Source organism: Cebus imitator, unplaced genomic scaffold (assembly GCF_001604975.1).
Source record: "Cebus imitator isolate Cc_AM_T3 unplaced genomic scaffold, Cebus_imitator-1.0 Scaffold206, whole genome shotgun sequence".
Classification (NCBI taxonomy): domain Eukaryota; kingdom Metazoa; phylum Chordata; class Mammalia; order Primates; family Cebidae; genus Cebus; species Cebus imitator.
In genome coordinates, this window is record NW_016107521.1 from 1,875,869 (window position 1) to 1,900,683 (window position 24,815).

The window sequence follows — 24,815 nt, forward strand, 5'->3', positions numbered from 1 at the left end:
CCTTTGCCTGTTTACATTCTGGGTCCAAAGCAGAACGGCCCCGGTGGGTTCTGGGTGGTCTGGGGGTGGGGCAGTGCTCTGACCTGGAGGGAGGTGGCATACAGACCCTCTGGCTCAAAACTGGGGAGGCAGGTGGGTTTTGGGGCTGGGTGGGGGGACACCAGGCACTTGTTGGGGTTTGGGCCCCACCTCATCCCTGAGACCCTGGGGCACTGGGAGGCCCGGGGATGCTGTTGCCTCTCTGCCTGTTGTGCCCTGGCCTTGCCAGCTCAGCCCCCTATTGTGGGGCAGAAGGAGCAGCCATTTAAGGGGCATCTACTGTGTGCCCCCCTCATCCTACTGTCCTGGAAGCAGCCCTGTGTGGCAGGGGTTGTACTGCAGGAGGGGAAGGCACTTGCCAAGGGCCCATGAGCCACAGACCTGGGAGACCAGAACCCTCAGAGCCCTGGCGCTTTCCTGTCTGCCCTGCCACATCCCTCACAGAATCCGCCCCAGCCCCACGTGGTGGCGGCAGTGAGCACCGCCGCCATCCAAGGCTTCCTCCGCTCCAGGACCCCTGCCCAGCGTTTCCTGCCCCATCTGGTCGCACCTACTGCTCTTTGCAGCCACTTCCATAGGTGGCATCCCCAGGTTACAGATGAGGAAACTGAGGCACAGAGGGCCACAACAACTTGCTCAAGGTCACACAGCTGAGAGGGGCACCGTGCAAAGCTCCATCGATCCTGATCCACTTTGACCAGCTTGACTAGTTCATCTCCAGGGCCACCCCTGGCCTTCATGCAATTAAAAATGTGTCCCCTCTAGGGCAATATAGCCACAGGCACACAGCTTGACAGTGGCTTTTATGCAAAGAAAAAGGTGCCCCTCTTCTTCCTGGCACCTGCAGATGCCCTAGCTTCTGCCCTGGGCAATGTCCAGCCTTGTAGGCGGAGACTGTTTTAGCCAGACTGTAGTCTGATATGATACTTAATATAACTGAGACAGACAAGATCAGAAAGTGATTGACCCTGCTTCTGGGAAAGATGAGGGGTCTGGAGAACAGGAAGACTTTGTAGCAGAGGTGTCCTCCAAATTGGGTTTTGAAGGATGCCCAGGAGTTCACCAGCAAGATAGGAGCTAGGGGCAGTCCAGGCAGAGGGAACAGTGTGAGCAGAAGGATGGAGGGGTGTCAGCGGCTGTGTTTTGGGACCTAAGAGAAGTTACTCTGGCTGGAGAGTAAGCAGGGCGTGTGTAGGGGGCAGGAGGGACATGGAACAGGGTGGGGGGTGGGGGGTGGGAAAGGATCCCTTGGTCTCACCTTTGTCCCCTCCCCCACAGCCCATATGATTGGTTTTGGGGGAGACAGGAGCCCGCTGAAGGTGAGGATGCTGAGATGCAGGCAGTCGGGGGGCCACCAAGTTCCCTGCCTCCTTGCTGCCCCTTCAGAGCCCCGCCCCTCCTGTCCCTGCTAGGGATAGGGTGCCATACTTGGTCCAGTGTTCCCAGCACAGGGCAGGGGTCTGCTGGCCCTGTGGAGCTATGCTGTCTTCTCTCTGGACTGCTTTTCCCCCCCAGCCTGGCACCTTCAAGGCCTTGAACCTCCTCTGGGCCACAGGCTCTGGCTCCTACAGCCCTGGACATCTGTCTCAGGCCACAGCTGATGCTCCCTGAGTGCCTGCTGAGGGCTGCGCCAGGAACCAAGCGCAGGACTGTGCAGATCCCTCGAATGGCCGTTGGGTGGACATGATGTCCCCCATTCTACAGAAGACGGACGGAGCATGGAGAGGCCACACAGCCATCCCCAGCAAGAAGTGCCTGGGACCCCGTACCTGTGTGGATGGGGCCAACACTCTGGTCAGATTTTGTCCCAGACTCAACCCAGGCGGGGTCCAGCATGGAAGCTGGAGGCTCCTGGGAGCTCTGGGTGCCTCTCTGTGTCTTGGCTGCTTCTCGGCCAGCCCTGCCCCACCTCCCCTGGCCCCAGCAGGATGTGAGCCAGGCTGGTGTCAGCAAGACAGTGTTGGCTGCCTGGGCGCTCCCAGTCCCAGAGCCTGGGCCCTCACTTCCCTGCCACTGGCCTTGGGGTCCACCCGGGCACCAGGCCTGGTGCAGAGCCCTCATGCCATCCCTGCTCCCCTCCCTGCCCTGAAGCCCATTCTACCAAGAAGAGACCAAGATTCAGAATGACCTTGCCCACAGCCACATAATGGGTGGTGGAAGGTCCTGGTCCCACGGCGTGACTTAGAGGTGTCCAGACTCGCAACTGACCTGTGAGCTGTCTTCGAGCTGGGGTCCCCACTCACCCTGACTGCCACCCCTGTCCCCTGTGCTACAGGGCCCAGGAGACCCCAGGCCTGACTGGTCTGAGCCTGTGTCCTCTGTACAGCAGGAGTGATGGCGGCTCAGGGCTCTAAGGCGGTAAAGGGCTCAGCCCTCCCTCCAGGGATACAGCAGGTGCTCATAAATGCTGGCTGCACCTACCCTGATGATGAGGCTGAGGCTTTGGAGTCCCAAAGCCAAGCGCAGCTTCTCTGGCTTCCTCCCTCCTCCCAGAGAGCCTTGCGTCCTCTCCCTCTGTCCAGGCCAGGACTTGCAGAGGACAGGAGAGCCCAACGGTCCTATTTATTACCAGACACAGCAGGGCCCATTGGAACTTCGGGAGCAGGTGGAAAGGAGCAGATCACAGGCAGAGCCTGGGGGAAAGAGCCTGGGGACTCAGTGGGTTAGGGGAGCTCCGGGCTGGGGCTCACACTCCTCTAGGGAAATCGAGCGGCTGAGGCCGGGGAGCAGGGGCCGCTGTTGGCTCTGGAGGACTCCCGCTGCGCCATCCTGGGGTCTGGGGTCCGGGCAGAGCTGAGCTGGGCAGGGCTTGGCTGCGAGTTTCCCAGGCACGCTTTAAAAACCTAGTGGGAAAGTGCGCCCTTGGGCTGGGCTGGCAGAGGGTCCTGGTGGAGAAGCCGGGGATGGAAGGGCTCTGGGAACTGAGGGTGGGGGAGACCATGGCCAGTCCCCTCTGTGCGTCTCAGTTTCTCCATCCTCGCATGCCCCGAGGGCTCCGAGGCCTTTTAGGAGGGGCGGTGGCGACCCGCGAGGGACACTGCCCCGCGCCTCCAGTCCCCGCTGAGTGGGCTGCGGAGTGGGGTGGGGACTGGAAGCAGGGGCGTCCGGAGAGCCCGGCCGGGTGGGGGGTCCGGAGGGTGGGGCCCAGGTGGAAGCGGCTCCGTTGCTACGAGCGGCCCTAGCAACGCACCCATTCAGCGGAGACAAAGGCGCCGTCACTTGAGCGCAGAGGCGCCGCCGCCGCTCTCTTGTTCCTGCAGCCGCGACGCCCGCGGGTGGGGGCGGGGAGGGTGGGGGAGGGGCGCTCTGGCCCCGGGGAGCGCCTGGGCGGGCCTGTTGGGGGAGCCTCCAGCCCATTCTGCAGAAGGGGAAGCTGAGACTCCCCCGACCGAGACGCCAGCTGGGGGTGGGGCCTGGCCGGGGCCTGGGATCCCACGGACCCAGGTTCATGTGGCCTTAGCTTACACCCACATGACTACTGCTGTGCCTAGGGTCTCCCATCTGCACCAGTGGGGGACTGGCCCTGGCTCTGCGAGGGCTCTGGCTAGCGGCTGCCCCTTTCTGTGCCTCAGCTTCCTCATCTGCGCAATAGGTGGAGAAAGGCACCTCCACTTTCCTGTCACTGGATCAGAATCAGCAGGTGCCTGGGCTGAGGCCTGAGCCTGGCCCTGGGAGGAGCCTGGCGGAGATGGCTCTTGCCTTTGCTGGAAACAGTCACCTGGCTGAGGCTGGGGCGTGTGGGTTTCAGATGGAGGGAGGCGGCCAGCGGGCAGGGTCCCATGGCTTCCCTGGGCCCAGCTGAGCTCCTCAGGCTTCAGTCCTCTCCCTGAGTCGCACCTGGGGTGTCCTCAGCCTCCCACAGTCCCCCAGCACCTGTCATTCCCCTATCAGCTGTCTAGGTGGGGACCCACAGCTTTGGAGGAAAGCGCTGTCCCTCAGTGAGTTTGGAAGGCTCTGAATCCCACAGCATCAGGACGAGGCCCTCAGAGGGCGAGGGGGTGTACTGGGTTTGTGGGGCAGAGATGGGGGGAGGACAGAGGAAGGCAGGCTGTGTGCCTTGGCAGCACCCGCTCTCAATAGGGTTCCACGACCTATTCTCTAATGAACCCCTCCGAAGGGGCACTGCCTGTTCCCCACCAGGCCCCCAGTGCTCCCAGAGGACCTGCCAAGTGAGGAGAGGGCCTCTGCAATTGTGGGGGGTTGGGTATGATTGATTTCAAATCACTTCCATCCTGGTACAGTCCCAAAAAGGAAAGAGGGGACCCCCTGAGGTGGGGACTGTACCTGAAGCTTTGAACGCTGTCAGTTCCACAGCCTGAGGACAGAGGGGCTGTCACAGGGGTGGCCCCCACTCCTTCTGCTGCCCCTTGCCCTGGGGGCCCTTGGCTATAGGGGCCTCTGCCAGCTTGCGGCCAGCAGCTCCCCTCCCTGGACCCTTCAACCCAGGAACAGAGAAACAGATCCCGGGGAAGCCCCCACCTCAGCCCTACCCCCAGCCCTGTGGCTTCCTGATCCTGCCTGCTGGCCTTGCCACCCCCTAGCAGAGCCCTGTGGGGCCCACCTTACTGCAGCCTCACCTGTCTCTCGGGGTTTGCGATGGAGGAGAAGGCTGAGGGGTTTCTAGGGCCATAGGTCCCTAATGGGGAAAACACAAATTTTGGAGAGACATGAAAGCAGGAAGCCCTCTCTCTGCACTTCCATCCCGGGAGTGGGACCTTCAGGATCAAATTCGCTGTGAATCCACTGCAAGGTTCACCCCACAGATTAGTAATGAGGCCCGGAGAGGGAGGGGAACAAGGCCAGGGCATACAGGGGGTACTGGGAGCTAGGATGGGGACCCCTGGCCTGGCCTTGAGGTCATTCAACCCATGCCCCACTCAGGGTCTGACCCCATTTACTCACCACCTCCAGGAGTTCCCCAAACCCGTTTGCATGGAGCCCCAGGGAAGGTGACCTGGACAAGCCCCATGCTTGGGCCAGGCCCCAGGAGCCTGGGTTTCCTAGCAGTGGGGAGCGAGTGACAGGACATTCCTCAAGTCCCAGGGCCCTGGTTTCCTTTTTTCAGATGGGCCAATAGGACCTTGTCCTCCCAGCTCTACCTGAGTGCTGGGGAAACTGAGGCACTGGGCGGCACTCCCAATGGGTGCTAAGAGTACCTCTGAGAGCCATGTGTCTCCGGGGTGGAGCCAAGGCCCCGGGGCTGCCTCGGTCTGCCTCCCAGGGACCTGGGGGCCTCAGGCTGGTTCCCCTGCTGGCAGGGCTGGCACAGGACTGAAAGGAGAGGGTGTGGGGGCTGAGACCTGGCCCGGGGGGCCTCCCACCCTCACCCACACCCCCATTGCCCTGAGCAGCGCAGCCACCTTCTTCTCAGCCATCCTCTGCAGGGCGCTCTGCACCTGGGGAAACACTTGGAGGTCAGGCCGGGGACCCTTCCCACCCCTTGGACCCTCCTCCCTGCAGCCAGCACCCCCAGACTCACCTCCTCATTGCAGGCACCATAGACCAGGAAGATGTACGGCCCCTGAGGACAGACCCAGGGAGTGGGTGACGCCTCAGCCGGGAGCCCGACCCCGTCCCATCCCCCACAGCCTGGCCTTGCCTGGGGTTCTGCCCCTCCCCCCGGGGCAGAGACACTTGCAGAGATGCCCAGAGACTGGCTGATGGGCATGAAGTCAGCCCTGCTCTGGCGCCCACCTGCGGAGGGGCAGCTGTGGCATTCAGCAGGACGGGACCAGGAGGGACTTTGCCCCATACAACGTCGGCCTTCAGCCTCTGTCCACCAAGGAGCATCTCTGATGCCAGTCCTCCGTGCCCCACCAAGGGGTAGGGAGTGGGACCTAAGCTCTAAGGCCCAGTCAGGTCAGGGGACAACAGCCCTGTGAGTGCCTTCTCACTGCGCCTCTAGCTGAGTGGCCCTCACCTCCCTGATCCTCTGCCTCTTCTGGAAAGTGAAGATGAGGCCAGGACTTGCCTCCTGAGGGGATGCATGTGAGGGACTCACACAGTGGCTGGGGCGGAGTCAGCTCCCCCTCCGCCACAACTGGGGTGCCAAGAAGGCCTCACCACCCACCCGCACCATCACATTTGGGCTCTCACTTGACCCTCACAGCAGCTCAGTGGCAGGGGTGGATTCATTCTCCCCATTTGATGGAGAGACCAGGAGCTGGGGGTGTTGGACAGAGGAATGGGTCCCAAGCTCCAGTATGGCCCAGCAGGTGGCCCAGCTCTGAGGCCATCCGTCCTGGGATCCCCCCTGGGCAATGTCACAGGCAGTCGCTCCTGTGCTGCAGCCCGGGGGAGGGGGGAATGGGGGTGGGAAACACAGGTGAGGGCCTGGGATTCCTTGGGGCCTTCCAGCCTCCCAGGGCTGAAAGCTGGGGCCCAAGAGCCTGGCTGGTCCTCCTGCTGCCCAGGCACCAATTAAGATGATACCACCACCCTACTCTCCAAGACAGACCCCGAAGCCTCCCAGGTCCCCACACCCAGCCTGTTCTTTCTCTGCAGCCTCTGCACTGCCTTCTTCATCCCATTTCCTTCTGCCTTCTCACTATCCAAAGGCATCTTTCCAAATGCCTACCCCAGAACACCAGCACCTGCCTGATGCCCTGCATGGCTCCCAACGACCCCTGGGACAAAATCTGAGCTCTTTGTGTGTGTGTGTGTGTGTGTGGTTTTTTTTTTTTTTTTGACAGAGTTTTCACTCTTGTTGCCCAGGCTGGATAGCTAGGATTACAGGCATTCGCCACCATGCCTGGCTGTTTTTGTATTTTTAGTAGAGATAGGGTTTCTCCCTGTTTACCAGGCTGGTCTCAAACTCCTGACCTCAGGTGATATGCCCACCTCGGCCTCCAAAACTGCTGGGAATACAGGCATAAGCCTACACACCCAGCCACATTTTCAAGTTCAAAATGGGACGTAAAGCAGTGGAGACAACTTGCAACATGTACAGCACATTTGGCCCAGGAACTGCTAATGAATGTACAGTGTAGTGGTGGTTCAAGAAGTTCTGCAAAGAAGACAAGAGCCTTGAAGATGAGGAGCNTTTTTTTTTTTTTTAGACAGAGTTTTCACTCTTGTTGCCCAGGCTGGATAGCTAGGATTACAGGCATTCGCCACCATGCCTGGCTGATTTTGTATTTTTAGTAGAGATAGGGTTTCTCCCTGTTTGTCAGGCTGGTCTCGACCTCCCAACCTCAGGTGAGCTGCCTGCCTTGGCCTCCCAAAGTGCTGGGATTACTGGCGTGAGCCACTGCACCCGCTGTCTGAGCTCTTTGCAACAGCTTTGTGGACCCCACATTGTCTGCCCCCCCACTCCCTTCTGGCCCATTTCTTACCAACCTTACCCCTCATATCTCTCCACCATTGGACCCCACCATGCCCCCTCCGCCCCAGCTTAAAACATTCTTTCCCCCTTTTCATGCAGCCGTCAGGTCTTAGCTGAGAGTGACCCCCTCCAGGAGGCCCATGCGGCCTCTGAGGAGCTGCTCCTCTGTCCCCACACTGCCTTGAGAGTCCCTTGTCTCTCGGCCTCAGCCATGACACACTGTGGTTTTGATGTCTGTCTCTCCTTCAGGCCGAGAACGTCACAGAATTCTTTGATCCTGGGCACCTCCATGTCCCCCAGCATGCAGGCCAGCCCTGGCTAGGGAGGTGCTGGGGAAGTGCGTGTTGAACAACTGAACAAATGAGCTCACCCTTGTGGGCTCCTAGCACGTGCCAGGGATTGTGTGTAGCCTTGGCAAATGTTATGTCAGCTGAACCCCACAACGAACCCACGAGGCAGGTGGGAATCTAATCCCCTTCATGGAAATGTAGAAACTGAGGCCTGGTGCCACTTGTCCAAACCTCACGACAAGGCTCGGTCCACCAGGGTAAGTGTGAGCCACAGCTGGTTATAGAAGTGAGGCTTTGCTCTCCCTCGACAAAACCCAGCACGGGCCAGAAGGACACAAATTACTTCCGGAGAGTGAATGAGGTTGGACAGTCTCGTCCCCGAGTCCCAGGCCTCCTCCCTGGTCACTTGGTCACCCCCTAAGAGTGGGATGTATCCAGCTTATGCCCAAGACAGACGGAGAGTGAGAGAGGGCCAGGGATGGAGGTGGAGCGTGGGGGGAGGACAGAGAGGCCTTGGTGTGATGAAAGGAGAGGTGACGGGACAGGCCGGGCCTGGGGAGAGGGACAGAGAGAACAGGGCCCTGAGCCCAAGAGGGTCAGGTGACTGTCAGCAGCGGAGCCCAAACCGCACTCCTGCCTTTTGAGCTCCTGCCTAAGGCAGCCTCTCCTGGCCTTCACTCACCAGGAGAGTGTCCCAAAGGCGATCTGAGGCTGCCTTAGCAGGTGCAAGAGAGGGTCACGTGCAGGGAGATGGAGAGGCAGAGATAAAAAGGCCGGTGTCAGCCAGCCAGGCGCGGTGGCTCACGCCTATAATCCCAGCACTTTGGGAGGCCGAGGCAGGTGGATCACTTGAGGTCAGGAGTTTGAGACTGGCCTGGGCAACATGGTAAGACCCCCGTCTCTACTAAAAATGCAAAAATTATCCAGGTGTGGTAGCAGGCACCTCTAATCCCAGCTACTCAGGAGGCTGAGGCAGGAGAATTGCTTGAACCTGGGAGGCAGAGGTTACAGTGAGCAGAGATCGCACCACTGCATTCCAGCCTGGGCAACAGAATGAGACTCCATCTCACAAAAAAAAGAGGTGACAGACAGAGGAGAGGAGTGGAGAGACACAAAGGCCCAGGAAGAGCCAGGTGGGGTCAGTGCCAGGACAAACATCCACGGCCGGAGGGCACAGGGAGAGGGGGACAGTGACACAGGGAGAGCCTGAGAGAACCAGAGAAGATTCAGAGACCAGATGGGACAGAGAGAGAGAGAGGAAAGAAAGAGAAGGGAAAGGAGGGAGCCGAGCCAGCGTGACGGTGGCATTGCCCCATGGCTGTGTCTGCCCACCTGAGGGGCACAGGTGAGGATGGAGAGCATCAGGGAACCCCCCATGTCATGGAGAGGGGGCACCTGGCAAAGAGCTGGAGGAATCACCATGGCAACAAGGTGCCGCACCCGCCCCACCGTGTGACAGGTAGAGAAGCCCAGCAAGCCTGAGCCCAGCCATGAAGTGCTGCAGGGAGCGGGGCTTGGAAGAAGGGCTCCCCTGCTTTGTCCCCTCGCCTAACACTTCATTTATTCATCGTGGCCATGGTCTGCCTGCTCTTCTAAGGCAGCTCAATGAATACAGGGGCTTCTCGCTCCCCATTTGCTGCTGTGGCCCCGGCACCAGGCACAGTGCCTGGTACACACGGGCAAGCCGTGAAGAGCACACAGATGAATGAGCAACTGGGTCCCAGCACCCTCCCAGGGACCAGCCTGGACCCATCTGCTGCGATAGCTGGATGCCCTGTGGCTGAAAACGCGGGCTCTGGAGTGGTGCCCCGGCATGACTGTTGCCTCCTGGGGGGCCTTGGGCAAGGGACCTCATGAGGTCTCAGTTTCCCCGCTTACAAGGCTTGTTGGGAGATAAAAACAGGAGCCTGGCCAGGGTCTAGGGAGCACCCAGGCACCATGAGCCTCTGTTACCACCTCGGCCCCCTTCTCCAAGGAAAAGAGGGAGAGTTCCCAGCTCAAGGGCACACCGACCCGGGGGGGTTGCACCTGACTTCCTGAGCCTGTGTGGTCCAGCCTGGGCCCTCACACACCTACCTTTTGGCCCTGAGAAGGACCTGCACTGGGAAAGCAGGGGGTAGGGGGTGCAGGCGACGGGAATGTGCCTGGGGGGGATGGTCCAGGGAGGTCGAGGGAAAGGGAGGGGCCGGGAAGGGCCTCAGTGGGTCTCCCTGACTCCCAGCACCCAGCCCCCCAGCTGTCACTTCAGTTAATGTTCTGGTCCCCCACAGACATGCCAGTCTGCTGAGAGGGTCTTAGTGGCCCCCTCCCGGTGGCTCCAGAACACAGGCCACGAGGAGCCGGGGAGCCCAGGCCCTTCCTAACGCAGGTTGAGCACCCACCTTCTCACCAAACCCTCTTCTAAACTGCCATCCCAGCAGCCGCAGACCCCAAGGGGAGGTGACCGATGCCCTGTGTCCCCTCCCCAGCCTCCTGGCAAGAACTGAGTGGCTCTGGCATCAGCCTGGAGGCTGGAATTTCTGCCGGACTCTGAGTGTCCAAGCGCACTCTTTCTGGGCCTCAGCCTCCCCAGCTGGCAGAGGGGCCCTAAAAGCTGGTTGATTGGAGCCTGCCTGTTCCCACTCCCACCCTCAAAACCCCTTCTTTGATAGAATGTCCCAGTTGCTGTTGAATGCCTCCCAGGATGGAGAGCTCACCCCTCCCCAGGCCCTGGCACACCAGTCATCCTCTCTCAGCTTCCATGCGCATCAAGGCCTCGTCCCAGAAGATTGGGGCGTGGAGGTACCTGGACGGAGTTGAGGCCCACGGCAGCATAGGCCCAGGCAGGGCTCAGGTGCACCAGGATGCCCACCAGCCAGGTCAGGCCCAGGACGGGCAGCAGGACCAGCACAGGCTTCATTGTGGCCCTGTAGGAGGGCAGACAGGGCTGATGGGGGTTGGGGGGCCTAGGGAGCTCCCTGCAGGGTTCCAGGGAGAGCAGCACCTGTAAGTGACTAGAGAGGGGCAGGAGCTGAGGGCCAGAACCATGGCTCAGCAGGATTTAGGAGGACCGTGGCTCAGCAGGATTTAGGAGGACCACGGCTCAGCAGGATTTAGGAGGACCACGGCTCAGCAGGACCTGGGGGAGCCAGGACCTTTGACTGGACTTTGTTGCCCCCTCCTCAAAGACAGAGGTGGCATGAAGTAGGGTAGTGGCACTTGGGAGATGGGGTTCCAGCCCCCAACTTGGTTGGAAGGAATGGGGTGGCAGCTGTCCAGAGTGGGGACTGAGGCCTGAGCAGTCGGACCAGCACGGATAGGGTCAGAAAGACTCCCTTCTTCCTCTCTAAGGACCCTGGGGTTCCCTGGCTTTTTGGGGACCCCCCGGCTTGGGATGCCCTGTACTTGGTGGAGGATGGGAGGGAAAAGGGTAGGCCAGCAAGGAGGCAGGGCTGGGGAAGAAGGCCAGTGGATCCCTCTCTCTCACCAGCGTGACCCCAGAAGGCAATGGGGGTCTTTGGCAGGAACGGGGACCCAGAGCCTCTCACCCTGAACCTGAACTTCTGGGGCTAACCTGATTTGAGCATGTCCCCTACTTTATTCCCTGCAGGCCATCAGTACCTTCTGCAGAGAATGCACTCCGAACAGTGGCTGGTGTCCACACCCCTCACACGGATCAGTGGCCATCCCCACATGTGACACGCAGGGGTGCATGTTGACACATGTTGACAAGCCCGCATGTGTGCGAAACAGATGCAGGGACTTGTGTACACCCACATAATACAGAATCAGGCACGGCCACATGGCCACACTCTGGACACAGAGTTGCACGCACTCTCGCCCAGTGAGCCTCTTGCCTGGCGCCAGCACTCCTTGCTTCCTCTTGTCCCCCCATTCCAAGCCCTCACCATATCTGGGTCCGGATCTGCTGCTGCAGGCAGGGCTGTGGACTCAACATGCGGGCACGGCGGCGGGCGCTGGACACGGTGACCATCACCACACGGACCAGGATGCAGGTGTTGGCCTGGAGACCTGGGGTCAGTGGGCTAGGGAACTTCCCCGTCCCCAACACATCCCTCCCCTGCAGATCCCCGGCTCACAGTCAGCACGAAGAGCACAGGCCCCACGAAGGCCCAGATGGCGTCTGTGTGCACACTGAGCCAGCAGTGTCCGGGGGCCACATAGTCATGGGGCTGTGTGGCCAGAGTGGCCGCCACGATGCCCACTGGCACGCCTAGGGGAGGGAGAAGGGGCCTCAGGGCCGGGTCACCTGCTCTTTCCTCTCCAAGACCCAGGCCCCACCCTGCAAGCTGTAGCTTCGTGGAGACAGCACTGGGGATGGGGAGGAAGGCAGTGAGGTGGAGGAGGATGATGAGGAATGGGGTTGGGTAAATTGAAAGTTAATAGAACTGAGGAATTGAGGTCATGTCAGAGATGGGTCTGGGTGGTGCTGGGTGCTCAGTGATGCTAAGTGCTGGATGCTGAGTGCTGGGTGCTGAGTGCTGGGCGAGAGCCATGTTAGATGGCAGGGTCTGGGGTTCAAGGCAGAGCACAGGCACAGAGCAGGCCTCACCCCAGCCGGTAGCATGGTAGAGCCACATGCGTGGGCCAGGGCGCATGCTCACGGCCACCACCTTGCTCCACAGCAGCAGCCCCTCCACCAGCATCCAGGAGAACGCCACCAGGAAGAGGAAGTGCATCGCAATGGTGACAGCCACACACGCCACCTGTGGGAGGGCAGGGGGTCCCCACAGAGGTCCGAGGTCAGCTGCAGGTGCAGGCTGGCCCTGGGGCCCCATACCCAGCCTGACCTTGCCAACCCAAAGAGGTGCCAGTGGGTAAGTCCTCTGGACAGCAGCCTGGGCCCTGCCCACCATTCAGGGCCTTTCTTCCCTGGGTCCTGCTCCTTCCCCGGGAAATGAAGCCATGTGAAAATGTTGGGGGGCGGGGAGTCACCCCAGAAAAGCCCACAGGCACTTTCCCAGGCCTCCCTGGCTCTCAGCCCACCCACTGGCTGCCCACCTCATTACCCCTGGCCCACTCGCTGGCCATGAGGAAGCCCTCTGCAGAGGCCAGGGAGAAGGTGAGGTTCTTGTGCACTGTGGTTCGCTCTGACTTGGGGACCCTGGAGGGGCAGAGGAGTCAGTTAACAAGGACACCACTGCCAATCCTCACACCCTGTAGGGCCTGCCCCGCCTGGTCCCCTGAATGGGCAGCTCTGCGGGGCTCAGCACAGCCTAAGGAGAGGCTCAGACCGAGGCTCTCTGGGGCCAAGGATGGACACCCGACTGATGGAGACACGGAGGCCATTGCGGGGCGGGGAGGTCCCGGGCCACCAGGTCACAATGGTGCGTTCTCCTCACCCGGCCACCAGGAAGAGCAAGAAGGTGGTGGTGAGAGCACAGAAGGACACGCCACAGCCCACAAACGAGAGGGTCCTCAGCAGCGACTCCTCCTCAGGGCCTCTCTGTATGGAGGGACAGAGAAACCTCCGGGCACCACCCAGACCCGAGCCAGGCCAGACTTCGCCCCGCCTGGTGACTCTAAGGCCCCCCACGCTGCATTCGCCTCAAAGCAGGGCCCAGGCCTGCACACAGTAGGCGTTTAATAAGCAGGCATGAGCACGTCCTTCTCTCCTGCTGGCTCTCCCTAGACTGATCCCAATTCACCCGTATTCCACTGATCGGACAGCTACTCAGAGCTCTGACAGACATGGCCACAGGGAGGGATAGGGTTTCCATGTTGCCCAGGCTGGTCTTGAACTCCTGGGCTCAAGGCTTCCCAAAGTGCTGGGATGACAGGCATGAGCCACTGTGCCCAGCCCTGTCCCCCACGATCTATGAAAGCTGGCATCCCTCAGAGGCTTTTTTTTTTTTTGAGATGGAGTCTCACTGTGTTGCCCAGACTGGAGTGCAGTGGCATGATCTCGGCTCACTGCAACCTCCGCCTCCTGGGTTCAAGCAATTCCGTGCCTCAGTGTCCAGAGTAGCTGGGATTATAGGCGCCCACTACCATGCCCAGCTAATTTTTATATTTTTAGTAGAGACGGAGTTTCATCATCTTGGCCAGGCTGGTCTTGAGCTCCTGACCTTGTGATCTACCCACCTCAGCCTCCCAACGTGCTGGGATTATAGGCATGAACCACTGTGTCCAGCCAAAGCCCTCTTCTTACTACCTGTTGGCTCTTTTCTTCACCTCCAGCTGAGAACCCCCTCCCGACGCCCCCTCCCACCTGCACTCACCTGTACGTCATAGACCTGCAGCAGGATGGCAAAGCTGGTGCTATGGTTGCAGAAGCAGGCGGTGGAGTCCCGGTACAGAGCAGCCACGGAGCAGCCTGTGGTGGCCCAGGCACCCCCTGTATATGGGCTTGGGGGATGGGGAGGGAACAAAGGGCTCTTGAGATAAGGTGGACAAGGGGGTGAGGGGCCAGGGGCGAGCAGAGGCCAGTCACTGCCCTGCCTCTAAGCAGCTATGTGACCTTGGCGAGTCACCGCCCCTTCCTGGGCCCCAGTTTTTCACCTGTAAAACGTACTTGACATTCTTAGGATGGCAGGAGGGTAGGGCTGATACCAGTGATTGCCATTTATCAACTTCATTAATTACTGAGCCCCTGGGACCAAGGTTCCCTATCTCAGCTAAAGGTCTAAGGCTGGGAGCCAGGCTAATCCCTGGAGCCTGCTCTGCTCCGTCAAGAGCCCTGGGGCCCTGACCTCAGATAGATCAAGTTCAATACCCATTTGACAAGATGAGTCTCTTCCAAGGCACCTCACAGAGTGAGCGCCTCCTCCTTCACATATCTCCTGTGACCCAGGGAGCTCACTACCCCCCGGGTAATACATCCCCCTGCCCTAGCTTGTCCTGGAGCAGGGAGGAGCCTGGAGTCACCCCCGAAAGGCAGATGGTGAATGAAGGCCAAAACCAAAACCATGCGTCCCACCTCATCCCCAGGCAGAGTCTATGTCTTTTTAAAAAATTGTCTTAAAGGCTGGGCTCCGTGGCTCACACCTGTAGTCCCAGCACTTTGGGAAGCTGAGGCGGGTGGATCACATGAGGTCAGGAGTTTGAGACCAGCCTGGCCATCATGGCAAAACCTGGTCTCTATTAAAAACACAAAAATAGTCGGGGGTGGTGGTGCCTGCCTGTAATCCCAGCTACTCGGAAGGTTGAGGCAGGAGAATCACTTGAACCCAGGAGGCGGAGGTTGTAGTGTGCTGATATTGTGCTATTGCACTCCAGCCTGGTCAAAGAGCCTGCAAATGGAAACTCACCTGATACTGAAGTTCCAGAAAGCACAGACAGGCTCCACCAGCTTCTGACGGAAGGCCTGGGGGGCAGGAGACAGGGACAGGACCGGTGCATGAGCATAGATTGGGGGACATGGGGCAGGTGTGAGTGTGGACGGGCAAGGAGAGAGATCAGGAGGAGGCAGGGATACCAGAGACTCTGGGTTTGAGGGACCAGGGAGTTGCCCACCATGCATCGTGGGTGAAAGGGCAGAGTGGAGGCAGAGGAAGGAGAGGAGTGCAGACTCTCATTCCAGCATGGTAAGCAAGGTGGAAAACTGGGAAGGAGCTGAGCAGCCATCACATCACCGAGGAGCAGTTAAGCAACTGCCCCTCTCTCCTCCTTGTGACACTGTATCTGGTAGGGTGAACACACAGGCCGCTGGCTACTGATATGGAGAGATTTTTTTTTTTTTTTTTGAGACGGAGTTTCGCTCTTGTTACCCAGGCTGGAGTGCAATGGCGCGATCTCGGCTCACCGCAACCTCCGCCTCCTGGGTTCAGGCAATTCTCCTGCCTCAGCCTCCTGAGTAGCTGGGATTACAGGCACACGCCACCATGCCCAGCTGAATTTTTGTATTTTTAGTAGAGACGAGGTTTCACCATGTTGACCAGGATGGTCTCGATCTCTTGACCTCGTGATCCACCCGCCTCGGCCTCCCAAAGTGCTGGGATTACAGGCGTAAGCCACCGCGCCCGGCCAGATATGGAGAGATTTTTGAGATGGAGTCTCGTTCTGTTGCCCAGACTGGAGTACAGTGGTGTGATTTTGGCTCACTGCAACCTCCGCCTCCCGGGTTCAAGCGATTCTCCTGCCTCAGCCTCCTGAGTAGCTGGGACAACAGGTGTGCACCACCATGCCTGGCTAACTTTGTATTTTCAGTAGACATGGGGTTTCACCATGTCGGCCAGGCTGGTTTTGAACTCCTGACCTCATGATCCACCTGCCTCAGCCTCCCAAAGTGCTGGAATTACAGGCGTGAGCTACTGCGCCCAGACCTACAAAACTTTTAAAGTAGTCGCCTAGTGATGGACATAGTGTTATTTTATTTTATTTATTTTTTTTGAGATGGAGTCTTGCTCTGTTGCCAGGCTGGAGTGCAGTGGCGCAATCTCGGCTCACTGCAACCTCCACCTCCTCTGTTCAAGCGATTCTTCTGTGGTGTTCATGCACCACAGGCGCATGCCACCATGCCCAGCTAATTTTTGTATTTTTAATAGAGACGGGGTTTCACTATGCTGGCCAGGCTGGTCTTGACCTCTTTGCAGCTGGAGGATTAAACGGATGCTGTGTATCCGTGGCCACTGCCAGAAGGTGACCCTGCAGCCAGTCGCTTCCCTCTCCATTCCCTCGAGGGCAATGGAGGTACCTCGCAGGTATATTCTGCGTGCATTATTAGTCCTTGGTTGTCCAAGGAATAAATATTGGGGGTTGGGGGAACTGAGCCAGGATAAGTGCACCAGGATGCCGGCTTCCCAGAAGCGCCACCCAGTACCTGGGCCTGGTGTTGCAGATGAAAGTTCACGGCCATGCTGACCTCTCCAGTTTCGACCCACACTTCAGAGGAGATGATGGCTGACCCCACTTGGGTGCTTAGGAACCTGTGGGAAGATTGAGAGCTTTCAAGGGTGGCTGTGGAGGAGGGATGGTGCCTGGCTGGGGCGTGTCACCCAGGTCCCTATGGTGGAGGAGGCAGGCTCTGTGTCCAAAGAGATAGCAAGAATTATGGCACCTGGTTCAGTCTTGCCTTAGGGACTTACTGGTAACTTGGGTAAGTCCTAACACAGAAGCCAGAACCCCAGACAAGAGTTGAGTTATGTTCATCTCCGGGAGGTGCAGAAGTGTGTGTGTGTCGGGCAGGGGTGGGAAAGGGTGGGCCCTGGGCTGCTAAGGACACATTTGGCCACCAGAATGGGGACCCTGGCCCTCCCTGGGGAGGGGACACAGGCCCTCACAGCCCTCCAGGTGGTACCTACTCACCTCTGCACCCTGTTTGCCTTCTCTGAGCTGGCGGGGGCCTGGGGCTCTAGACCCAGCCCCCACAGGGTCTGCTGGAAGACTCTGGAGGTGAACCAGCTGTGAATCACGGTGACTCCAGAGAGGCCTGGCTGAGTGGAAGGGGCACCAAGGCAACACCCGGTGGCTGGGCAAGCACCACCAGTTGGCCCTGAGGATGATGCTCTCCCCACTCTACAGATAGGGAAACTGAGGCTCAGAGAGGTTAAATGACTTCCCTAAGATCACACAGCTATGACGTGGGGGAGCCTAAATTCCAACCAGCCACAATCCATGTGCTTAGCCTCACAACTCCAAGTCCCTTTGCCCCTTGCCCAATCCCCCACCCCTGCATGGTATCACGCGGAGGGGTCTCCCCCCACCACCCACTCCTGTTGAAAGACGTGTGTGTTTCAGTGGAGAAAACTAAGTGAACACCACTCTGCGGTGGGTGCTTTTAACCTCATAAGCCACAAGGCAAATAGTAATGTGCCCATCTTACAGACGAGGAAACTGAGGCTCTGAAAGATGAGCAGCACAGCTGGCAATGGTTAGAGCTGAGGTTTGACCCAGAACCCAACAGGGCTCTGGCCACCCCCTCATCCTCACCGACCTTTCCCAAGGAGTCGCCTCATTTCACCCGTAGGAATGTGGATGTGACTGGGGCCTTCGGGACGCCCACCGGGCATCGTAAATAAGCAGCCGCTCCTGCTGGCCTCCCTCAAATGTAAGCGCCGCACCTCCAGGCCTGGGGGTAAATGAGGCTGTGGCTGGACCTCGGATGGAGGTCTTTCTGCCGAGCAGGCCCAGCTGGCAGGGTCTGCATCCGTCTCTTCCTGCCACAGGCCTAGGAGGCCACCATTCCTGCTCAGAGAGTTGCAGCGACTTGCCCAAAGCAAATCTGATTTTTTCAAATCCAGGGGAAGGGTGTCACTGAGAAAGGGGGGTCACCGAGAGGCAGGATGTGAATATCGATGAGTCAACAGAAACTGGTGGATGCCTGAGGGACATGGGTTTGTACCTGAAGCTCCACCACAGGTGCACCCCCACTCAGGCTATAGACAGTTGCTGAGTGTGCACTTGGGCTTGGCCAGGAGATGAGAGACGGCTCAGAAATAGCCCTACCACTCAGGGAGTGTCCCGTGGAGGGAGATCATCCCATTATGTGATTACCAGAAGTGCAAGGCAAGACACGTTCAAGGTTCTGGGGTAACAGAGGCGGGAGGAACTATCTCTTAGAGGAGGAGAGAGCTAAAACAGGAAGGTTTCCTAGAGTGAGTGATGCCCACCCAGGGTTCTAAAGGAGCTATAGGCGTTTACTAGGAGATCAAGGGAGAGAGGGCATTCTGGATGCAGGGCACAGCATGGGCAAAGGCAGTAAACAGAATGCAGTGTCTGTGAAGGCACAGACAGCTCCCAGTCACCAGGGCTGAGGAAAGAGGGCAGGGTCCAGCCGTGTGGGCTGGTGGGTGCAGGCTTACCAGCATGGCGGTGCTGGATGCGCACTCGGGGCCGTTCTGAGGTCATCGTGGTGCTCAGCAGCAGTGCCAGCTGCTGCACACTCGCCACCAGGGCCATAGGCCCGCCAACCACCTGTGAGGATGCGGCATCTCAGCTCCCTGTCACACTCTGCACCCCACTGCCACCTGCCCTGAGCGCTGGGGAAAATGCTCCATGATCTGGGAGGTGGTCCCGCCTTCTCCAGACCCTCCGTGGCTCTTTAGGGCCTCCAGGATCAAGTCCTGGGTCCTCAGGTTGACATTTGAAGCCCTGCCTGCCCCAGCCTCTTTCGACTGGTCCAATTCTGTCTCCCAACCACGCCGTCCTCCAGTCAAACCTTCGAGCGCTCTGTGCCTGCTGGCCTGTTTGCCAACTACAGCACACTCTGAAGGCTGCGCCATGCCTCCACCTTCACTGAGGCTCAGTGCTAGACCTATAATGGGTGCGCAACACTGACATTCCAAAAGGAAAGCCATGGGGGTGTGGGTAGTGGGAGCAGGGAGGGAGGGGAGGAACATGCATTTATGGGGCGCCTACTCTGTGCTGGGCAAGTCACACTGTTCATCCCTTAATGCCTCTCCATTGCCTTAGCAAGGGCGGTGTGATCATCCCCATTCCCCAAGGGAGAAAACTGAACTTCAGCCTAGCTTTTCCCCAGTCTACTGCAGTGCCTTGGATCCCTAATCAACTGTGGGCTTGCACACTTCCCAGGATGGGGAGCTCATTACCCATGGTGCACCATTCCATAGAACCAGCCTCCTGTGTTATGCCGTTTCCCCTACCCCCATGTCTTAGTCCCAGTTCTGTCCCCTGAGGCTCACGGGGGACCATGTTTGCTCCTTCAGCCCCAGAGAATTTGCAGGCACTGTCCATGATTCTTGTTCCCTCCCTGCTCTGGGCTGATCACTCCCAGGCCGACAGCCACTTCTGCCAGAATGAAGTTTCCAATAGCCTCTGCATCTGGATAGCACCTGTAATGTTGTCCAGAGTGTCTGGGCTGTTTAGGCAGACAAGGCGGACCGTCCACTTGGCATAGCTCCCTCACTTAAGGTGTCAGCAGATTCTTGGAGATGAGGGAGGCTCTTACTAACTGGCAGTTCTTCACTACTTCATTTAACTGCAGAAGCTTTTGTTCGAGTGCAATTGTTTTTTGTTTTCGTTTTTGTTTTGTTTTGTTTTTTGAGACAGTCTCATTCTGTCACCCAGGCTAGAGCACAGTGGTGCAATCTTGGCTCACTGCAACCTCTGCCGCGTAGGTTTAAGCGATTCTCCTGCTTCAGCCTCCCAAGTAGCTGGGATTATGGGCACCTGCTACCACACCTGGCTAATTTTTGTATTTTTAGTAAAGACAGGGTTTCACCATGTTGGCCAGGCTGGTCTTGAACTCCTGACTTCAAGTGATCCACCTGCCTTGGCTTCCCAAAGTGCTGGGATTACAGGCAGGAGCCACCGCGCCCGGCCTCAAGTACAATTGCTTGTGGAAGTTCAACTTATCAAATAGACAAAAGAGAAGCTTCTCCCGATGGGTGCAGAGAGATGGAGCCTGGAGCTAGGTGCTGACTCCCCTACAGCTACACACCCAGCTGGTGGCTAGGCTGGAACTACAGCTCAGGCCCCTGGCCCACCCAGCCCTGCCAGCCTCACCTCACGGATGGACAGCCATGTGTCAGCCACCTGCTCCTCCAGGACCAGGCTGGCCACGGATACAACGCCCTGGCCCAGCTGCTCCCACGGCCCTGTCAGCAACAGCTCCGGCTCCCCAGCCCCGATGGCCGCCACCCTCTTCAGGAAGCACACAACAGCCAGCAGTGCGGCCGGCCCCAGAGAAGACACCTCCATCACCAGGACATGCTCCAGAAGGCCCAGGAAGCTGGAGGCCTCTGCCAGGGACAGGGCCCCACGGGCTTCAGAGAGGGGATCTGGAAAGAGCTGTGGGCAGAGGAGCCACTGAATCTGGGTCTGGCTGTCATGAGGGGATCCCTCCAGGGGCCACACTTGGGCTTTGCCAGGGTCTTCTTGGTGGGCACCCATCAAATTTATCACAAGCCTCCAACTCTCAGGGGCTACAAAATAGGGAGCCTGAATGGCCTCAGTTCCTGCAGACACATCAGGCGTGTGTCCCCTTTACAGGGGAGGAAACTGAGGTACAGAGACGTGACCCACGGAGCCCCCAGGCTCTCCAGCCCCTGTAAGGGAGCTCACCACAATGTCATTGGCCAAGGCATTGACTTGGCTGATAACATCCTGGCCAGGCCACGATTGGGCATCCTGCAGCCGCCGATAGGTCTCTGCAGAGGAGGGGATACCAGGCTGGACCCCAGGCAACGCCCCTGCCCACAGGTGGCCAGCCTGCTCGGGGACCTCCACCCACCACGTGCTGCCCAGGGGAAGAAGAGCACCTTGATGGCTGTGTGTCCAGAGGCTTACATACAGTGTTCTAGATGGGGAAACTGAGGCACAGAATGGCCAAAGAGCTTGCCCAAGGTCACACAATTGGGATTCACCCTCAGGTCTGTCTGGACCCACTGCTCTGTAGGCTAGACTCCATGGAGACCTTGAAAGCTTTGAGAAGACTCTGAATTCCCAGACTTTGTCAACAGCTCACCCTCTTCTCAATCTACCCCGTTCCACACCCGCTTCCCCTTCAGCAGAGGCCAGGGCCACAGCCAGGGCACACCTGTCCGGTAGCAGCAGAGGAAGGGCTGCGGCTCCAGGCAGAGCTCCGAGCCCTCGGTGCGAGGTCCTGGGTTCCATGTGGGGCACTCCTCGGAGGGCACTGGCAGGGCCGGGGGAGGTGTCAGCGTTCTCTAGGAGTCCTGCGCACCCTGGCGAGCCAGGATGCACTGCCCCGGGGTTAGGGGACAATGTGAGACCTGAGAGAGGGACACTGTGGCCGGCACGGGGCTGGGGTAAGGCGGCCAGGGGACGAACGTAGAGCCCCAGGCAGCTGGGACCAAGCTGATGCTGACTTCGCAAGCCAGCTGGCCCGGAGAGGGCGTGGCCAGAGCTGGGCGTGGCTTGGTTGACAAGGGGTGGGTCGAGTCCCAGGGACTGAAGGGAAGGATTCACGGCCATGGGGTGGGGCAGAGGCGGGGCGGCCCGTACCGGGACAGAGAAGGCGTACCCACACCGTGGGCAGCAGCGAGGGCGCGACGTCCAGAGCGCCCGGGTCCCAGCGGAAGAGCAGGCCCTCGTGGGGCGGCGCGCAGGCCCGTGCCCGGTGCAGTTGCGCGGGGCTCAGCACCCGCGCCCACAGATGGAAGTCAGTGAGATTGCCGCTGAAGGCGTCACGCGCCGAGAAGCCGCCGCCCAGAGAGTCCTGATCCTGGCCCAGCACCAGGATGCCGCCAGACGGCACCGGGTGGCCCGCGCCCAGCCCCCGCGCCCCAGCGCGCCGCCTCCCGTCGGAGAACAGCGCCCAGCGCCCGCCCTGCTGCTCCCACGTGGCGCACACATGGTGCCAGCGGCGGTCGGCGCGGAAGACGGCGAGGAAGGGCCCGTGGTGCCCACGCACCACCAGCGCAGCGCGCACCACGCCCCCCGGCTCGGCGAAGGCGCGCAGCTGCAGCGCGTTGGGCAGCGCTGGTGCGGCGACGGAGAAGAGAGCTGCGGCGTCAGGCGAGTCACAGTCCCACTGCAGGTGAGCACACGCGGTCAGCGCCGCCAATTCGGGCAGGGGGCTCCGCAGCCGCGCCGCCCGGTCAGCCGTCCTCTGGCCGAACACCAGCGCGGCGGTGGTGTGCGTACCTGCGGGGACACGTGGGCTGTGACCTCAGTTTCCTCACCTGTGTACACGGTCCTGCTCCTGCCCCTGCAAGGGCGGGACCCTTCCAGGCTTTGGGGTGCCTCCCAGACTCAGGAAGGAGGAAATGGAGGCTAGCATTCTGCTGCCCAGGAGTCAGGCCGGGATGTCCAGTCCAGGGCAAGGGAAGCTGGAGATGTAATAGGGTCTTATTCCCGGCTCATTCTGCAAGTGTGGTCACTGTGGGCTGTCATCTCTGAAGGTCACCAGAGCCTCTGCCCCTTGCTCCCATTTCCCAGGGGCCCACACTCACGCCTCTGCGGGGGTCTCCGCAGAGGGGCCTCTCTTTGGCCCATCCAGACCGGGTCGCGTAGCCGTGAAACAAGAACCCCATCAGGGGGCTGCAGTGCCAGGTGGCCAAACTGCTGCTCGCAGGACTCTTGGGCCTGCCACCAGCTCAGCCGCTGTGCAGAGAACTTGCACACCCCACCTGCAGTCTCTACCACCTCGCCGGGGGCCACGGGGGCTGAAAATGATAGGAGAGACAGCGTGGGATGCATTTTGTGGGCAACTGACCCTTCCAGGGCTGGGCGGAGCTAAGGACACGGCTTGGAGTCATTCAGGCCTGGATGGGCTGAACTCTGGCCATGTCTGGCCGCCTGAGTCCTGTCCTCTTGCAGAGCTTGTTTCATCGTCTGCACTATGGCGGGAATGAGGTGGGAACCAGTGAAGCTTTCCTTGCAGGGCCTGGTCTGGTGGGTGTGGAACCAAATGTCTTTTGTCCCTTCTTTTGCATCCTAGGCTGGTGCACCCCCTGGACCACAGACTTGCTTAGCTGGGGGATGGGAACCCTCCCTGGGGGATCCCTCATACCAACCTGGGGCCCAAGGGCTCCTTGATTCACCTGGGGAATTGGAGGGGGTCCCAGAGAGACTCCTGATCTGGGAGAGAAGAAGACAGGCAGAGGCTGGGGCTGCCCTCCCCCACACTTGCAGTTATTGAATGCCTACTCTGGGGGTGGCTGGGGGTGGGATTCAGTGGAAGCTGCAGGCTCTGCAGTCAGACCTGGATTCAAATCCCGCCACCCCGAGTGTGATCTTGGGAGGTCCCTTCGCAGCCCTGAGCCTTTTCCCTGGGAGAGGAGTAAAGAGGCTGATGAGTAAGCGTGGTTGCCCTTAGTGAGGGCTTTTATTCCATCTGTACTGGGGCTCATCTTGCGTGACCTTTGCGGTGACCTCATGAGGTGGGATGGCTACTTGGAACCTTCCAAGCTGTGAGTCCCCTTGACCTCCTCCCTGGCACTGCCCTCCCAGAGGTGTAGGTACCAAAAGGCAGAGAAGACAGTAGCACCACAGGGCCATCTTGGATCCAGCAGAGCAGGTGACAGACAGCAGGGGTCACAGGTGGGCCAGCATGGACTAAGGAAAAAAACAAAGCGAGAGGAAAGCAGCTCGGAGTCCTGCCTCGCTTCCCCCTTGAACTTCTGCAGGGTCCCTTTGCCCTTTATTTGGCTCCCAGGCCCCACTGAGCTGGGAGCCAACCAGTGGGCTGGGAGCCCAGGATGGGGTGGCCACCCACTGGGGACGACATTTACTTGCACAAAAGATGGTCTCCAGGAGCCCCTTCAGGACTGAAGCAGGGAAACACTGTCTCCCTGGAGAGCTGGGAGAGGGGGAGGCAGCAGCAGGCGCTGGCTGGAGAGGGGCAAAACAGAGCTCAGGGTCCCTGTGGGGGATGGGGGAAGCTCAGGGCTAGGTGGGCTTCTCTGTGTTCTTCGGGGTTCTCTGCTCGTCATTCAGAGCTCTGCTTGGTCAGGCCTCTGCTGAGTTCCCTGGCCTCAGCTGTCCACTGCTCCTCAGTGCAGCCACCTTTCCCCTGCTCCCCAAGATGCGTCCATTTCTGAGTCTCCCTTCTCCGGACCTGTGATCATGCCATCCTCCTGCCTGGACTGGCCTCCCCGTCTCTCAGTGGCACCTCCTCCAGGTTCAGCTTGCTGTCCCTTCAGCCATCCAGCACTGCTGGTGGGTGTGCCACAGCGAGGCACTGTGTTCAGCGGGGATATGCTAACCCTGGGTGATTTGGGGGTCACTCCCGGCAACCTGGGGGACTCTGCAGGCAGGGAAGAGCCTCATGGGTCTCTGCTCCAGCCCTGGCATTACACAAATGTGCCTCAGAAACGGTGTCCTGCCACCCGGCCTCCTGCCACCTGGTGATGGCGCCTGAGCCATCACCAGTGATCATTGACCCCTTTTCCCTCTTCCAGACAGCACCAAAGTCCTCCCCTCACCAGAGGTCGCGGTGGCTCCCGCATTTTGGACTCTGAGAAGCACTCCCTCGTTCACCTCTGCCTGCATTCGCGCCTTCAAGCCCCTTGGCACCCACTTTTCTTGCTCACCAACTCGTTGAGGTCCGAGAGAGAGATGCGAAGTTTGTCCGCCACTGCGCGTCCCTCTTCCGCGAGGCGCCAGGGCCTGAGTCAGGGGCCTCCCCTTCACCCGCTGGTCCCTCCCCTGTTCCCAGCTCCAGTTGCTCAGCCGCTTCGCCTGGCCTGGCGCCTGTGGCTGTTCACCGTCTGCGAGGCGTCTGCAGGGACTGAAGTCGGGGAGGCGGAGGCGGGCCCTGGGTGGTGCCCGGGCCCGTGCTAGGAGACCCCGCCCCT

At 59.6% G+C, this 24,815-nt stretch overlaps 1 protein-coding gene across 1 annotated transcript; it reads right to left on the reverse strand.

The window, feature by feature from the left end:
• Positions 1 to 3,831: 3,831 nt before the first annotated feature.
• On the reverse strand, positions 3,832 to 24,732 carry ADGRD2 (adhesion G protein-coupled receptor D2). The gene is made up of 28 exons (XM_037745653.1): positions 24,552 to 24,732; positions 23,751 to 23,881; positions 23,482 to 23,574; positions 23,034 to 23,097; positions 22,470 to 22,682; positions 21,869 to 22,161; positions 21,539 to 21,739; positions 21,303 to 21,465; positions 21,092 to 21,190; positions 20,617 to 20,702; positions 20,059 to 20,343; positions 18,396 to 18,507; positions 17,655 to 17,815; positions 16,900 to 17,027; positions 16,415 to 16,520; positions 14,904 to 14,959; positions 13,875 to 14,001; positions 12,996 to 13,099; positions 12,655 to 12,757; positions 12,206 to 12,359; positions 11,733 to 11,866; positions 11,541 to 11,656; positions 10,439 to 10,559; positions 5,519 to 5,560; positions 5,400 to 5,435; positions 5,196 to 5,310; positions 4,617 to 4,675; positions 3,832 to 4,354 (listed from the first exon to the last, which is right to left on the reverse strand). Exons 3-28 carry the CDS (start codon positions 23,515 to 23,517, stop codon positions 4,256 to 4,258), a joined length of 3,213 nt encoding a protein of 1,070 aa, XP_037601581.1. The 5' UTR covers positions 23,518 to 23,574; positions 23,751 to 23,881; positions 24,552 to 24,732; the 3' UTR covers positions 3,832 to 4,255.
• Positions 24,733 to 24,815: the final 83 nt, after the last annotated feature.